The following is a 16373-nucleotide window of genomic DNA, read 5'->3' as shown; positions in this document are numbered from 1 at the left end:
CCCAAGTGAAAGTTCCTCTTTTGGTCATCATGATTAAGATTAGATTGTTTGAATTTCAGATTAATGTAATGAATTGAATTTAATATCATGTCCTTTCCACTGGGCATTATCATTGACCAAGAAATCATGAAAGGTCCACGCTTCTGGTCTATTATGCCAGTGACATAAACAGCTTTCTTGGAATTCCAATGTAGTTAATAGGACACCTATTTGCATATCTCATGGGACTCTAGCCTCAGATATTTGTTGACCAGTGGTAATGCCACTTGGATGTTAAAAAGAAATGGAGATGTAATATTTTCTTTTCCCCATGGTTTTCACTGCCCTACCAACTGTTACATTTATCCGAGGCATGAACAGCTTTGTTTTGTGAATTAAACATTTCCAAAAATAAACTTTCTCTGTAAAAATAAGAGCGTTGATCCAGGGCCAAGGCACAACTGGGTAAGCAATTCTTGCACCCTCCAAAGTACATGCACTGCGGTAATTGCTTGACTATACACATTATTGGTTTAAAAAATGTAACTATCTCCATATGCTACCATTCTAATCTATCTACGAGCAGAATTCGTTCTTGTATAGTGCATCCACATTTGAGCTATTTCTCCACTTTAGTAGTTTGTTTTTAATCAAATGCAGAAATGAATCCTTTTTTCCCAGTTATTTCTGACAAATACCAATGTATGGATTTCCATATTATGAATGGGAATTGGGAAACAATAGCAGTCCCACTTCACGATTCAGCCTCCATTACTAAGGCTGCCAGGAACTATGGCTTTCCCAGGGGGGGGGCGATCTCAATTTGGGGCAGAGGCAGGCTTGTCCCAAAATGGGACCTGAGGCCGGAGAGATCTGCAGCAGGCTTGCTGGAGTGTCCAACGTAGTTGCCATCTTTTCTTAAAAACAGCCACAATGATTTGTGTGGCAACAATAGGTCTGAACCTCAGTTACTGGTACTGAATATTGTAGATATGAGATTCCTGAAATTGGTGGAATCATGTTTATGTTGAAGAGAGTGCATTAAGGGAGGAGAAGTAGCGGGTAAACGAAGCATAGAATAGCCAAATTCGAAGAAAGGGCTCCTCAAACCCAAACCTGACCAAAATTTGACCCAGTTCTGGATTTGTGCCCAGATGCTTCTAGTTCATTACTAACCTCCCTCAGCATGAACATTCCTCCAATGTCATTCTTAATTCCTAAGCAAACTGTCAAGAAGTTTTCTGGCTCTCTGTTTGGTCTCCTTTCACTTCGTGGGGTGGCAGGCGCTTCAAGAACTGCATGTTTCGGTGAAAAATCCTGCAGTGCTGCACTTTAGGTCTTTTCGTAGGGGCTGACAAGTTTTTTTTTTGCCCTGAACCCTTCACTGTGCCTCTGAAAATGGAGTGCCAGGAAGCAAGGCGGAACATCCACCCATTCTGCCCAGCAGCTGATCACAGCGCCTTGCCCTTATTAAGTAGCATTTCAGGACTGCAAAACTGGGCCCGAGGTGTTTAAGTTAAAATTATTTTGTTGCTATCAAGCTTCTGCAATCAATCTTGCACTGTTAATCTTTGTGTCTAGTTCAGTAACAACCAATTTACCTGCTGTCCATGGAATCCATTTTCACCAGTGCGTCCTGACTTTCCAACATCACCCTTTGGAAAGAAAAGAAATTTAGATGGATATCTGAGAAAAATAACAAAAATACAGGTATTACTTATACTATTTTTCTAGTTTTCTTTAGCTCCGCCAACATTATTATGTGGAATATCTAGCAAAACAGAATGGAACTACATTTTCAATTTCAATACAATGTGATTGAATTCAAACGGAGTCAAAATTAAAATTTATTTTGCTACACATCATATATCTATTAGGAAGAGTGAGGAGCCCTTTCCTGTTTAACAGAACCTAGTGGTTTCTAGGCTTTAACTTTGTTGTTTTGCAAGTGTTTTTGACGTTTAACATATTCCTGTTTTTATTTCGTCTTTGCTATTTCAGTCTTGTTCAATCAATCATTGAATGAAGAGGCGTGTATTACTTCTTATGTCTGGGGAATGTACACTATCTTGATAAAGGGCTTAACTCATTGTGAATCTTTTTAAATGTTGTGAGCAAGAATTTACTGGGAAGGGGTGTTCATCAACATTGTTTGAAAGGAATTTAAAAATGTACACTCACATCTTCACCAGGTTTACCAAGTGGTCCCTCAGGACCACGATTACCAGCCGAGCCCTGCAATTTGATGGTAAAGAAAAGTATTAGCCACTGCCCTGAAGACAGCTGGATGCACTTAAAAAGGACTCTGAAGTACTCATTATACTATAATGTTGATTATACTTCATGTTAGTGGTTTCAAAAGTCTCTTACGGCTTAATCAATTTTAATGACTATATTTGAAGGCTTACCATTGGTCCCAAGTCACCAGGCTCTCCAGGTGGGCCAGGCTGTCCCTTTGGGCCCTAATTGCACAAGACAGAAAAAAATACATTTGAAGGCAAGGTTGCTATACAACACTAACTGAGCGTGGCTGTATTCATATCAAAACATTAGAAACAAAGCCATGTAATTTTAAAATTGTTCTGGGGATATGGGCATCACTGGGTCAGCATTTATTGTCCATCCCTAACTGCTCTGGCAAATTGGTGGCGATCTGTTTTTGGGGTGACACACCACCACAGTACTGTTGCGAAGGGAATTCCAGAATCTTAACTCAATGACAATGAAGGAATGGTGATGCATTTCCAAGTCAGGACAGTGTGTGACTTGGTGCAGGTGGTGTTCCTACATATCTGCTGTCCTTATCGTTTTCAATTGTTGAAATCACAATTTTGAAAGGTGCAATTATAGGAGCCATGGTCAGTTGTTGCAGTACATCTTGTAGATGGAATACACAGCAGCGACTGTGCAAAGGTCATGGACAGAATCAATATTGAAGATAATGTGGATCCAATTGAGTGGCTGTTTTGTCCTAGGTGGTGTCATGCTTCTTGAATGTTGTTGGAGCTGCATTCATCCAGACAATTACAGAATGTTCCATCACACTCCTGACTTGCGCCTTGTAGATGATGGAAAGAAGCTGGGGAGATAGAATTTACCACAGAATTCCTAGCCTCTTATTTGCCCTTATAACTGGACCAGTTCAGTTTCTGGTATATGGTAACTGCAGGAGGTTACTTTGGGGGATTCAGTAATATTAAGGCCAAAGAACATCAAGAGGTGATGGTTACTTTCTCTCTTGTTGCAGAAGGTCATTGTCTGGCACCTTTGTGATGTGATCATTACAATACTGTATATTTTATGAAGAACGCTTAATTGACTTTAACAAATAAACATGGTGGATTTAAAAACTTGATTCATGTCGATGGACTTCAGCCAGGAAAAGACCAGATAGACTGTCTCGTGGCTCAAAAGTTACTTCAATGGAACTATTTGCAATTTGATTATCCCTTAGGCCATCACAATGTGATTTTGAAGGTGTGACAATTCAAACTGTCTGAAACAAACAAAAGACTGTAAGAAAATAAAAACATGAAAAAAACTGCAGATGCTGGAAATCAGAAACAAAAACATAAATTGCTGGAAAGACTCTGGGAGGGTCTGGCAGTATCTGTGGAGAGAAATCAGAGTTAATGCTTCGGTTCCAGTTACCCTTCCCTAGAACTGGTAGTAGCTCGGAAAAGATTGATTTTTATGTTGAAGAAAAAATGGAATAAATAATAGGTGGAGATAGAGGCCAAAGAGAGAGAAGAAGAAAAGGACAGACAAAGGAATGGATAACGATCAGCCTGGGGCAATGAATAGCTATTGGTGGACAATTAATGGCTAAAGATGTGTGGTGTATAATAGCAGACTATGTGATAACAAGGCCTGGTGTGAGGGGGTTGGGGCAAGCACATGTGAAGATGCTCAAGCCCTCAAATTGTTGAATTCAATAATGAGTCCAGAAAGCTGTTGAGTTCCCAGGCAAAAATTGAGGTGTTGTTCTTCCAACTTGTGTTGAACTGCACTGGAGCACTGCAAGAAGTCTGAGGCAGAGACGTAGGCCAGGCAACACAGTGGTGGTTTGAAGCGGCAGCTAACTGGAAGAGGAAAACCATTGGTGTTCTGCGAAGTGGTACCTTGTCCAGTCTCTTCCTACATACATCCACGATTCCTCTGATGCTTTATATCAGTTTCAGGATTTCCGGTTTGTGGGCTTCAGCCACATCCTCTTTACCATGAATGTGCAATCTCTTTACACATCGACCCCCCAACAGGATCATCTCAAGGCTCTTGGCTTCTTCTTGGAAACAAAGGCCTGAACTGTTCCAATCCACCACCACACTCTCCGCCTGGCCGAGCTCGTCCCCGCTCTGGACAACTTCTCTTCTAACTCCCCTCACATTGTTCAGGTCAGAGGAGTGGCCATGTGTATCCAAATGAGCCCAAGTTATGCATGTTTCTTTGTTCAAGTCCTATTCCCCCTCCTACCCTATCTTCAGCATAAAAAAAAACATTTTCCTAGCTGCCATCAGTTCTGAGTAAGGGTCACTGGACCCAAAATGTTAACTCTGATTTCTCTCCATTGATGCTGCCAGATCTGCTGAGCCTTTCTGGCAATTTCCGCTTTCGTTTGTAGACAGAAACAAACCACCCACTTGGAACCCCTGCAAACTTGTTTTTATTTTACAGGCTAATAATTCATCAGAAATTGATACCATAGCCATTTTAATGCTTAGCATTGATAATGTCCTAATTGTGACAATCTCTTTCAAGATCAGACACTCAGGAAAATCTGAGGCAGCATCCTTACAAAAGGGAATTCTCAGCTTGAGAGCATTTGTTTTATGAATCAACCATAATTCTACTGATTGGTCGTCTACAAACTCTGAAATTGTAAAAGTACTGAGAAACATGAAACCTTCTCTCTGTCTTTAATTCTGCTGTATCTTTTGAATCCATCTATACAAAAACTTCGACTTTTCAATGAGAATGTCAGCTATTCAACTGCAGAAGGCATTGCTGCTGCAGGATCTGATTTCAAATGTTGAACATCCCAATTCACAGAGAAGGAACTCAAGCAATGCACCCATTGCTATCACGCAAAATCTATTTATACATTTTCCATGCCAGTATTCATTTATCTTACCTGTATTTGTTTTAATCTTGGCATGTTAAGATTAATTAACAATTGCTTGTCGTAGACTAACCTTTAACCCATTTAAACAAAAGCTTGACTACTCATGCAGTCATACAGCTCAGAAACAGACCCTTTGTTTCAACTCTTCCATGCCAACCATGTTTCCAAAACTAAAACTAGTCCCACTTATCTGTGATAATGGGAACTGCAGATGCTGGAGAATCCAAGATAATAAAGTGTGAAGCTGGATGAACACAGCAGGCCAAGCAGCATCTCAGGAGCGCAAAAGCTGACGTTTCGGGCCTAGACCCTTCATCAGAGAGCCTCTCCGAAGAAGGGTCTAGGCCCGAAACGTCAGCTTTTGTGCTCCTGAGATGCTGCTTGGCCTGCTGTGTTCATCCAGCTTCCCACTTATCTGTGTTTGGCCCACATCCCTCTAACCCTTTCCCATTCATATACCTGTCCAAATGTCTTTTAATTGTCGTAACTGCGCCTGCATTTAGCAATTCCTCTGGTAGTTCACTCCATATACAAACTACCCCCTGTGTGGAAGAAGTTGTTCCTCAGGTCTCTTTTAAATCTTTCTCTTCTCACTTTAAAATTATGCCGTCTAGTTTTGAACTCTCCTACCTTAGGTGAAAGAACTTTCTTTTCATCTTATCTATGCCCTTCATGATTTTATGAATATCTATTACGTCAGCCCTCAGTCTCCTATGCTTTGGGGAAGAAAAAGCCTCTCCTTATCACTCAAACCCTCAAGACTCGATAACATCCTTGTAAATCTTTTCTGCACACCCTCCAATTTAATGATATCCTTTGTATTGCAGGGCAACCAGAACTGTACACATTACACCAAAAGTGGTCTCACCAATGTCCAGTACAAGTGCAACATGATGTCCTAACTGCTCAACTCAATGGTCTAAGCAATGAAGGCAAGCATGCCAAATGCCTTCTTTATGATCCTATGATGCAACTTTCGAAGAAGTATGCACCCAAACCCTTAGGTCTCTCTGTTCCGCAACACTCCCCAAAGCCCTACCATTAACTTAACCTGCATAATATCCAGTAAAGGGGAACTAAATGAGTTACTCTAATCTACAGTTAACTGACTAGGCTTTGCTGGTGGTTACACCAGTAAGATAGTTGAATATATTCTGTCACCATACAATCATAGCACTATTTCCAACATCTGCAGGATTTTATTTTTGGAAGCTTTAAAGGGAATGTGCCTACGCAGAAGGAGGTATTGTGTCAATATCACTGATAGCACTTGAACTGAGACTTTCAGAAGGGATCATGTGGTATCAGGTATCTCACCTGTCAGCTGAAGTGCCAGCAAGGAACCAAAGTTTCTTAAGGTGGGAAGGAGCGCACCATCAGAGAACATGGAGCAATGAATTTCTCTCCCATGGAAGTGGGAACCTGGGCTTACCACTGACAATTTGGGACTTATTTCCTGCAGAACTCTAAGGACGTTGCCAGTTTTAGTGACAGTCACCGACTGCCCCACTAAATTCTACTCATCGTCTCCAAATTGAAACCCCATCTTCTCAGGAGCTTTAAACTGTTGAGGTCCATTTCTTTTCAGTCTTTCCTTTTTTTAATAATCTGTACTTTTTTAAAGCTTTAACTGTTACTGTGACTTCATGGCTCCTCACCTGGTGGCATATATGCTCTGGACCTCAGCTCTTTGTCCATGATTTTCCATTTAAGAAAGTTCTGTTATATTTCAGTCAAGTCTGAATCCTTACTGGCTCAGCTCCCACTCTGTACATTATGTCATTTGGAAATTCTGAATATTATCAAAGCTCTTGGGCTTCCTTGCATGAATTTTCAATTTTGGCAGCAATTGGTCTGCTCATCTGTTACAAGGTTCCAAATTGTTACTTGCAATTCTATTATTTAATACAAGGTAATCCCTAGACCAATAAGCCTTTCAACATCAACCTGGAATTCAAACTGTTAGATCAAGCCCAAATCATTTTCACATTTCCTTGAATTTTTCAAGGAAAAATTGGCCTGAATATTGCACAATGTGCTGGCCTAGTTTCCTCTGCCTAATTCCCCAAATACTCTAATTTCCAGGACATATCAGAGAGAACAATCTGGAATGCAGCCCTGTGATGCATTAAATATTAATTGCTCTGATTTACCTGGCAAAAGAGTGTAGCTACCAGTTGAAAAAGGAAGAGGCATTTCAATGGCATATAAATTATAGCTACGATTTAACTTTGCGAGGATTCCTCTAGGCAACTAATTGGGAACTTGATGACCTGTTGTAGCAGATATTAAAGTTCCTTCAGTCTGAAAGGTTTGTAAAATGTCAATTCTGTTTTGTTCTATTTAATTTTCCAGCACAGGGGTATTCAGCTACAGGAGTAAATGTCATTTGGCTGTTATATCTAACAGCAAACTTGAGGCCAAGTATATTGCCAGGAATGGATGCTATTATCTGCACTTTTTCTGGAGTTTTGGAGTGAGGTCTAATTCCCTTTTGGTCGTCCAGCCCAACATTTTCGCCATCTGTTTAAAATAACTGAATGCAGCTGGCATTGCCCATGGTGAAGTCCCTATTACCAGAAGGCTTAGTTATGTTAATTTAAAGGCACAAAATTGAATGAAGGCCCAAAAGTCTAATTATGCAAATTGTAAACAATTACTTAGTAAACCATTAAGCATGGTTTAGTGAAACTCCTGTTTTGTTAGACTCCTTTTTTGTTGGCCTTGGGTAATTATTCCTTCGTAAGAAAATCTATTTAAGGCAAAAAAAATTCTCAGAGCTAATTCTACTTTTGATGACCTGGCCTCACTGGTAAAATATAGATAAATGGGGTATTCACTGCACTTCTCATGAAACAATCACTAGCAATGCAAAAAGCAGTGCCAGGAATGTCCTGACCATGATGTCTTGTTATAACCTTTCTGGAGAATGATGACTTGCTACACTTTCTTCACATCTTCCTGAGCACTCCAAACGCCCCTCTACCAGTGCATTATAACCACAATGGGACAAGACATTAATCTACTTACTAATCACAGGTTTAGTTTCAAATGTCAGCATTATAGAATCATACAGTATAGAAGAGACCCTTTGGCCCATTGAGTCTGAACTGCCAAAAATACACTAAATCTATGCAAGTCCCACTTTCTAGCACAGTAAGATGATATGATTTAAATAAAACCTCAGAGACAGAAAATACCATTAATTTTCCGGGAAAGAATAATACTCCAAACCAACTCCAAATATCTGATAATTATGCCATAAGTATAGAAAACATGAATTATTAATAAAAATAACAAATGAGATTGCGCAGTGGAATGAGATAAGGTAAGAAAAGATGTAGGTCTCTTTCCCCACCAGATATCAAGAATGCTCTCAAAATGTACAACAGAGGTTGCAAAGGTAATTGAAATGTTGAAACATCCGAACAGTGGCATTCCTAAGTCCTGAAAATTTACTTCAACATGCCAAAGGATTACTGCTGTCTCAACGGGCAGAGATTCAACAGGTTAGCCTAGTTATCTAATCCAACTTTGCGACTGAATCTGTTTTTCCACTACTATTCCTGCAGTCGTTCCAGAATTGAATCAGAAAGAAAGGGGAGGAGAATCTGCAGGAATCCTTCCCCAAAGCCTCCTGCTGCAGGTTCTTCTCTCGAAAGTACATAAAGTGGAGAGAAATAAAACAATGGGAGGAAGACAAGAAACATCAATTCCAGCATTCATCTCAGGGAACTGTGAAAATACGCTGAAAGAATTGTAGAGAAAAACACAAATTTGTGGGAGGTATGACACAGTTTCTTAGTGAAAGGAATCAATACAATCTATTGGCAGACATTCTGTTAAAAGATTGAAAAAACAATCAAGGGTAAGTGAACTACAGAAACTATGGATAACTTAAGCAATCATTCCCTTGAATTCTGAGTTGGGTCTCCGTGTAGGGAATGCTGAAATGCCACAGAGTTCACACCATGAAATGTCATTGAGTATATTTGTGGCATAGTAGGTGGTCAACCCAAACTTCAACCTCAATCTCCCCAGCTCTTCAGGCACCTTGGATAGTTAATGGCTTGTTTCTGGCCATTGGGGTGATTGTACAGTTGTAATAACAATCAATACTGGCTCCAAAACTTAGAATATAGAACATAGAACAGCGTAGTACAGACCATTTGGCCCTCAATGTTGTGCCAATCTGTGAAACCAATTTGAAGTCCACCTAACACAGACTATTCCATTATAATCCATAAGTTTATCCAACGACCATTTAAATGCCCTTAACCATTCAGGGTGATTTTGAAGCTCCCCAAGTGCATGCAGGTATCACAGCAATATATTAGCATTGTTTATTTTAGAATGTAGATTTTGAATAAGGGCATATGGGTTTTGTCTGTGTTTATGAATGGATTTAATTATCAAATTTTCTGTCTTTCTGGAGCCATGATGTCAAAGAGCATCCTTCGTGGATTGATAATGTGCGTTTGTTTGTACTGTGAGGGTTTATGATCGGAGACTACAAACATTAAAAGACGTTAGTTTGCTTTTAGTTTAAAAGGAAAGTTTTTACAGACCTGGAAAGCTCTTGCTTTTAATTTACAGAAGACCGAGCTGGGGTTAAATGTAACAACAATTTCTACTGAAGAAATTCAGAATTTAATTCGGAACATTAATGAAATAGGTTATCTAATTGCAAGGGTTTTACTCTGGAAATTCCAAACCAGAAGCATTTGGAAGGGATTCTTTGAAACTATAAAAGTTTAAGTTGAGCTGTGTGAATAATCAAAGCAATGGCTGTCAGGTTGTCAAAACTGAGACTTGAAATGAGGAGTCAAACCAATAAATATTATAAAGATGAGAACTCTCTGGTTTTGTGTACTATGAAGCGATGGTGTTCAGAAGAGATGGGATTTTCATTTTGCTGTGTGTTTTGAAATCTTTCAGACTGTGCTGTGTGTAGACAATCTGTTTTCATCTATTTTATCTTCATTTTACATGTGTAATAAACTTCTATCAGAGATGGTAGGAACTGCCGATGCTGGAGAATCCGAGATAACAAAGTGTAGAGCTGGATGAACACAGCAGGCCAAGCAGCATCTTAGGAGCACAAAAGCTGACGTTTTGGGCCTAGACCCTTCATCAGAAATGGGGGAGGGGAAGAGGGTTCTGAAATAAATAGGGAGAGAGGGGGAAGCGGATCGAAGATGGATAGAGGAGAAGATAGATGGAGAGGAGACAGATAAGTTAAAGAGGCAGGAATGGAGCCGTACAGGTGAGTGTAGGTGGTGAGGTAGGGAGGGGATAGGTCAGTCCGGAGAGGACAGACAGGTCAAGGGGGCAGGATGAGGTTAGTAGGTAGGAAATGGGAGTGCAGCTTGAAGTGGGAGAAGGGGATAGGTTAGGCAGGTGGGGATGAGCTGGGTTGGTTTTGGGGTGTGGTAGGGGGAGGGAGATTTTGAAGCTTGTGAAGTCCACATTGATACCATTGTGCAAGTGGAATATGAGTTGCTGCTCCTGCAACCTTCGGGTGGCATCATTATAACACTGCAGGAGGCCCAGGATGGACATGTCGTCTAAGGAATGGGAGGGGGAGTTGAAATAGTTTGCGACTGGGAGGTGCAGTTGAGCAGTTTTTCTGCCGCCTCCACCTCCACATGGAAATGACATCTGATGTTCCTATTGTTGTGGCTCTTAATCTATTCAACTGGGATGAAGTATAAGAGCCTTTGTCTGATCATTTCAAAGAGTTTTTTTTTGAAGTCCAGGCTTATCAGGCTTAATGGTCCACACTTGAGTGATCTTTTTGGTGTCAGGAACATTTGGCAGTCTCCCAGATCTGAAATCAGCCAATCACCTGGCAAAATTCTATTTCTCCGTTTCTAGTTAATTATTTCTTTCATAGCTTTGGCTAAGTGACAACTCATGGTGAGAAAAGTGTGGCATTATAGTTCACAGCTATTGCAGATATAAATAATTCTGCAATCAAAAATGCCAAGAATAAACAAAGCAACACTGAAATCAAGACAACGCTAGCAACTGCCTGCTTGGTAACATGCCAGCTGAGTGAAATGTGCATGACATCCAACATAGGCCTACTCTTGAAAAAGCACCTTGCAAAATGCCTTGCATGAAGTTTTGCAGGTGAACCATCAGATGGGATGAGGATTACAGCCTTTTGAACTGTGGCTTTCCATCCAGATGAAAGGGCCTGGACAGACTGAAGAGACAATGAATATGCCCACAGGAAAATCAGTGTCCCAACACCTCAAGGGCTTTTAGCTGAAATGGAAAAGAAAAAGTTGAGAATGTACTATCACTGGAGAAGAGGCAGTGCTCATCTACTGTTGGTGGCAAATGGAACTGAAAACATCAAGGAACAGGTCCAGCCGAAGAAGATCTGGATTTTGTGGACGACATTAGAAACTCAGTGGAGTGAGGCTAATAATGGATGAATGCAAAGGAAAGCTGAAGCACTTAGGCAGTTTTAAGGTTAATTTTCAATGGGTAGCATAAGCATATTGCATAGGACAAGATAAATAATGACCTATGTTGATAATTAATGATAATAAGTATAATGCTCAAATTTGGTTTAACTGGCCTTTTTACAGCAAATGGAGTAGACTTAAATGAACCATTTAAATGCACATCAGAATATATTACTGTTCTACTTTCTCAGACTTCAAAGTCATTGCACACATAATACTATAATTTACAAACACATATTTTTAAACTTTAGTTCACGTTAATAAATCCACGACAGCTGAATCAAAATATATGGCTCCATCCGTCACAAACTGGAATACTGAAATGATTTATTAAATGTGCTTACTGCTGGTCCCAAGAGTCCTGGAGGTCCTCTTGATCCTACTTCACCCTGGACAATGATAAATAACCAGAAACAATGATAAATAACACTGAAACAAATTGCTTGACCAAAAATTCTATGCAGAGGTTTATGACACATATTGGGACTTTTTTTGCACTCTTCATCTGGATTTAATTCTCTGAAGTTAGAAAAGAGGATGGATTTCTTTACCAGTTGGAATTTAATAGGTGTGTTGTAGATAAATAACCATGGCTACGTCTGAGGGCTTGATATTTCAATCAGACCAATACAGCGGATTCCATTATTCGTGGAATTTTAATGACAAGATACAGAATTAATTGGAAAATCATGAATGAACTCATAAGCTAACCATATGGGATATTGATATTGCTCATTGAACTTGTGTTTTATTCTGACAACCAATTCATCGAGCAAATGTTATGGTCAAGGAAATCCACTGGCAAGGTAGACAGGGTGAAACTTCCCCAGGCAGATCACCCCATTAACGAAGGAAAAGAATCGGAGGATCAGACGCTTAGAAAACTATTATTTCCATGACTATTTCAGAAGGCGTGCACATATTTGACAGATAGAACGGAGAGTGCTGAAGAAACGCAAGCCAGATAACAAGATATCAGGTCAAACGATTAAAATCCTAACCAAAGTTTAAAAAGTGTTTTAAGGAGGAAAGTGATGGAGGGAGGCTAAAAAGGTATGGAGTGGGAATTCCAGAACTTAGGATCTAGGCAATTGAAATTACACCCACCAGTTGTGGGGCAGTTATGATTGCGAATGCAAAGTAGGGAAAAATTAAAGGAACACGGATGTCCTAGGCAGTCATGGATCATGTTATGGAGGTACCGATGGAGATGCTAAGGAGAGATTTGACACCAACAATGCCAATCATAAAATCAAGATGTTGTTTGACCAGCAGATAACATAGGTCAGCCAGAATAAGAGTCTTAGGGGAACAGAACCTGTTGTGAGTTAAAGCACAACAGCAGAGTTTTGGATAGCCTCAAGTGTATGCAACGCACAATGTGGCAGACCAGCCAAGACAAAATTCAAACAGTCATGTCTGGGAGTAATGAAGGTCTGGTTGAGGTTATCAACAGCAGATGAGCTATGATGGAGGTGAAGTGAATGCTGTTATGGAGATGAAAATAGGCAGTCTTAGGCATGGCATGATATGAGGTCAGATGCACATCATGGGATTGAATGTGATATCAAGTTTACAAACACAGTGGCTTTATCTCAGGCTGTTGCCAGGAAAAGGGAAGGAGTCAATAATTAGGGGAAGAATTTGGAGACAGGGCTGAAACCAATGACTTCAGTTTTCCCAGTATTTAATTGGAAATAATTTCTACTCACCCAGTACTATTTATCCAATAAACAGTAAGGTCAGAAAAAGAGTTGGGCTTGCCTCAGTTTTAGTTGTTATTCAAACTCAATTACGCTGGCAAGCTCTCCAAATCCTGTGAGTTGACATTCATGGGACTTAATTTTGACTTTAAGAATAGTGTAACAAGTCTTAGAGATTTTAGATGCTGCAGCATGAATTATTTTCCAAATGGTACACATTTTTGGGCCACATACTTTTTTCTGAAAATGTTCCTGATCCAAAGCCACATGTTTCTGGCCAGAAATATTTAGATTGATTTAAGGTCAGAGACATACTAGAGCACATCTCCAAACTTGCTAAAACATGCCAAAGAGATAGTGTCTTAAGTTTCCTCCAGAATAACATTATCAAAAAATATCACAGGAAACGCTATGTTGAGTATGCAAACAAAGACCTTCATGGAACACTCAGCACAAAATAAGTGGACCTTACATGCAGCTCCAATTTTAGTTGAATTTAATTTTCATACAGTTACTGACTAAGAAATTAAGGTACAGGTACTTCATACCTTTTCGTATCGTGTTCAGCCAATCAAAATTAAAACCAGACACTCATTCTAAAATAAAAACCAAAAGAACTGCGGGTGCTGTAAATCAGGGACAGAAACAAAGTTGCTGGAAAAGCTTGGCAGATCTGACAGTATCTGTGGAGGAGAAAACAGAGTTAACGTTTCGGGTCCAGTGACCCTTCCTCAGAACTGATGGTGGCCACTATCAGTTCTGAGGAAGGGTCACCGGACCCAAAACGTTAACTCTGTTTTCTCCTCCACAGATGCTGCCAGAGTTGCTGCGTTTTTCCAGCAACTTTGTTTTTATTCATTCTAAAATGGCAGCACTAATGTAAAATCATATAGTGTACTGATTGACTTCGTAATCTGCTCTACATGTTGTCAGTTATCCTTGGGTATGCACTGTAACGCCTTTGCTGAGGTTGTGTGCATCAGATTTCCCAGTTCCTATTAAATGTGTACATTGATATCAGGTATTGATTTTGAGTATTAGGACATAGCATTGTATCTAAAACCCGTACACTACCAAGCCCTGGATCTCCCTTTCTAAATTTGTGTAGAAAATGTATTAGTTTTCCATTTAACTTACACTGATTGTGGTGATGAATGAATATATAGGAGGACAGACTATTTTTGTTGAGATATATGGAACTTTTCAATTCTCCAATCTAACTGTTACCAGGGCTTGAGTGGCCATGTCCTAACAAAAATACGTGATTTGATTTAATCGTGTGTTTATATAGTAGCTAATCAACACAGACTGGATTGCCTTTTGACTAAAGCAAATAAAAGTTTTACAATTCCATGAAAGGGTCTCACAATTTGTCATTGATTTTTAATGTAATTTTAAACTATTATACTCATTTTCAATAACACCACAATGGACACTTTTCTTCTTCTGCACGCACATTAACATGGACATAGTCGCAGAGGTAACATAAGATGCTCAAGGATTTATTTAAGTTCATTGCTATGTATTACAAATTTCTGATCTACTGTTATTTATTTCACAGAGTAGTGTCATCAGTATAGTGTAATCTTTATAACATACTCTTAACGCGTCATAAATAAAGCAGTCCTCTCGTATATTGAACACACGGGAGTTTTTTAATTCTCTCTTACCATTGCACCAGGCACCATTCCTAGCTGACCACGAAAACCTGACTTCTCATCACCACCAGTCATCTGAGATGCAAGTTGCTGTAAGAGAGGAAGTAGAGCAGTTGGACTAAATCTGCTGCACTTATTAATGTACAGAAGGTACAGCCATTAGGCTAAATCTGGTAACCATGAATCTATCACTTGAGGTATGCAGTGCACTCTGTTTTTCACCATTGTGTTTTTCATTATACGACAAATAGACATGCAAACAGTCAGGGTGAATGTTAAAAGGTTTGTTCAAAGTGAATAGAAAACATTTGAGGAGTACTTAAACATCACATAACACAAGAACTCAGTATGCTTTGAAATACTTACACCTGGAAATCCAGGATGAGTGGGATGTCCCGGTGGACCAGGAGGGCCAGGATTTCCAGGAATTCCAGGTACACCATCAGGTCCAGGTGGACCTGGTACACCCTATAAGTGAAATAATTTTCAAAAATGAATCTTTTTTTTGGAAAAGTGACAATGCTTTGGTTAAATTCCTAGTTTTGGTTTCCATAATCTCATGTCAATTAGTTTTATCCTGGATAATAGAACAGCAATTGCCAGATGCCAACGACTGTGATTTCTTATGCACAAAATCAAACTTGGAGTCAAACTATGAAAACCAAATTTTTGGGAAGAACATTCCCTCCAGTGTTTTCATTGGTTTTAAAATTTATAGTCATTGTGCAAGTAACTGTCAGTACATGATGATACGAATAGCTATTCCTTAGCTTTCAATTGGAGGCTCTTATACATGCCTCATAATATACCAATGTATCAGTATCTAAATGTGTAAACATGTCCTTACAGCTTAGTGATTTTTTTTGCTAGTCGTATATGTTTTCCTGAAAGTTTGAATATTTTAAATGTTTCTTTGTCTAAAGAGGAGCCACCAAAAATGACTTTCAAATATTCATCAACTGATAAAGCAAAGGAATACAAACCCACTGTTATGCTGCTGTATTTTAGTGAATAAATATATTCACACTTACATCTTAAAATCAATTTTAATGTCAATCAACTATCCTTGAAATACATCAACCCTAGAGGGCATCATAGAAAACCATGGTTTCACTAATAACTGTGGGGTAGAGAGAGAGTGGCAAGGTTAGACTGGGATGAGGGAGTAATGGTTTGGTCTGATTTAGGTTTTTGCATCAGTTTACTGGCTTCCACGAACCAGATTGGGAGGCCTGGCAGCTGTCAGGCAGGAAGACAATTACAGGCGTGTAAGGCAGAGGTAGGATGGTTTGGGTGACGGGGGTGGGGAACAGAATGGCTGAGTGGTGGCCGAGATCTTGGGCAGGGATCTCAGGCCACATGGGATAGAGTTGAAAAGAAAGTTGCAGTCCCAGAGTATGACTTGGTCTGGGTTTTGCTAAGACAGACTTTG

General features: G+C 39.7%; 1 protein-coding gene across 1 annotated transcript in view; it reads right to left on the bottom strand.

The window, feature by feature from the left end:
• The window catches only part of col5a2b (collagen, type V, alpha 2b), a 273485-nt gene that overhangs the window by 135924 nt on the left and 121188 nt on the right, over window positions 1–16373 (bottom strand). Inside the window, exons 7-12 of the mRNA XM_048534084.2 lie at window positions 15308–15409; window positions 14954–15031; window positions 11925–11969; window positions 2388–2441; window positions 2161–2214; window positions 1581–1634 (exon numbers count right to left, since the gene is read on the bottom strand). Of these exons, the coding sequence (XP_048390041.1) occupies window positions 1581–1634; window positions 2161–2214; window positions 2388–2441; window positions 11925–11969; window positions 14954–15031; window positions 15308–15409 (387 nt within the window). The remainder of the gene's footprint in view (window positions 1–1580; window positions 1635–2160; window positions 2215–2387; window positions 2442–11924; window positions 11970–14953; window positions 15032–15307; window positions 15410–16373) is intronic.

Source organism: Stegostoma tigrinum, chromosome 7 (genome assembly GCF_030684315.1).
Source record: "Stegostoma tigrinum isolate sSteTig4 chromosome 7, sSteTig4.hap1, whole genome shotgun sequence".
In the NCBI taxonomy this organism is placed as follows: Eukaryota; Metazoa; Chordata; class Chondrichthyes; order Orectolobiformes; family Stegostomatidae; genus Stegostoma; species Stegostoma tigrinum.
The sequence above is the reverse complement of the archived record's forward strand: the minus strand, read 5'-3'. Positions and strand labels throughout refer to the sequence as shown.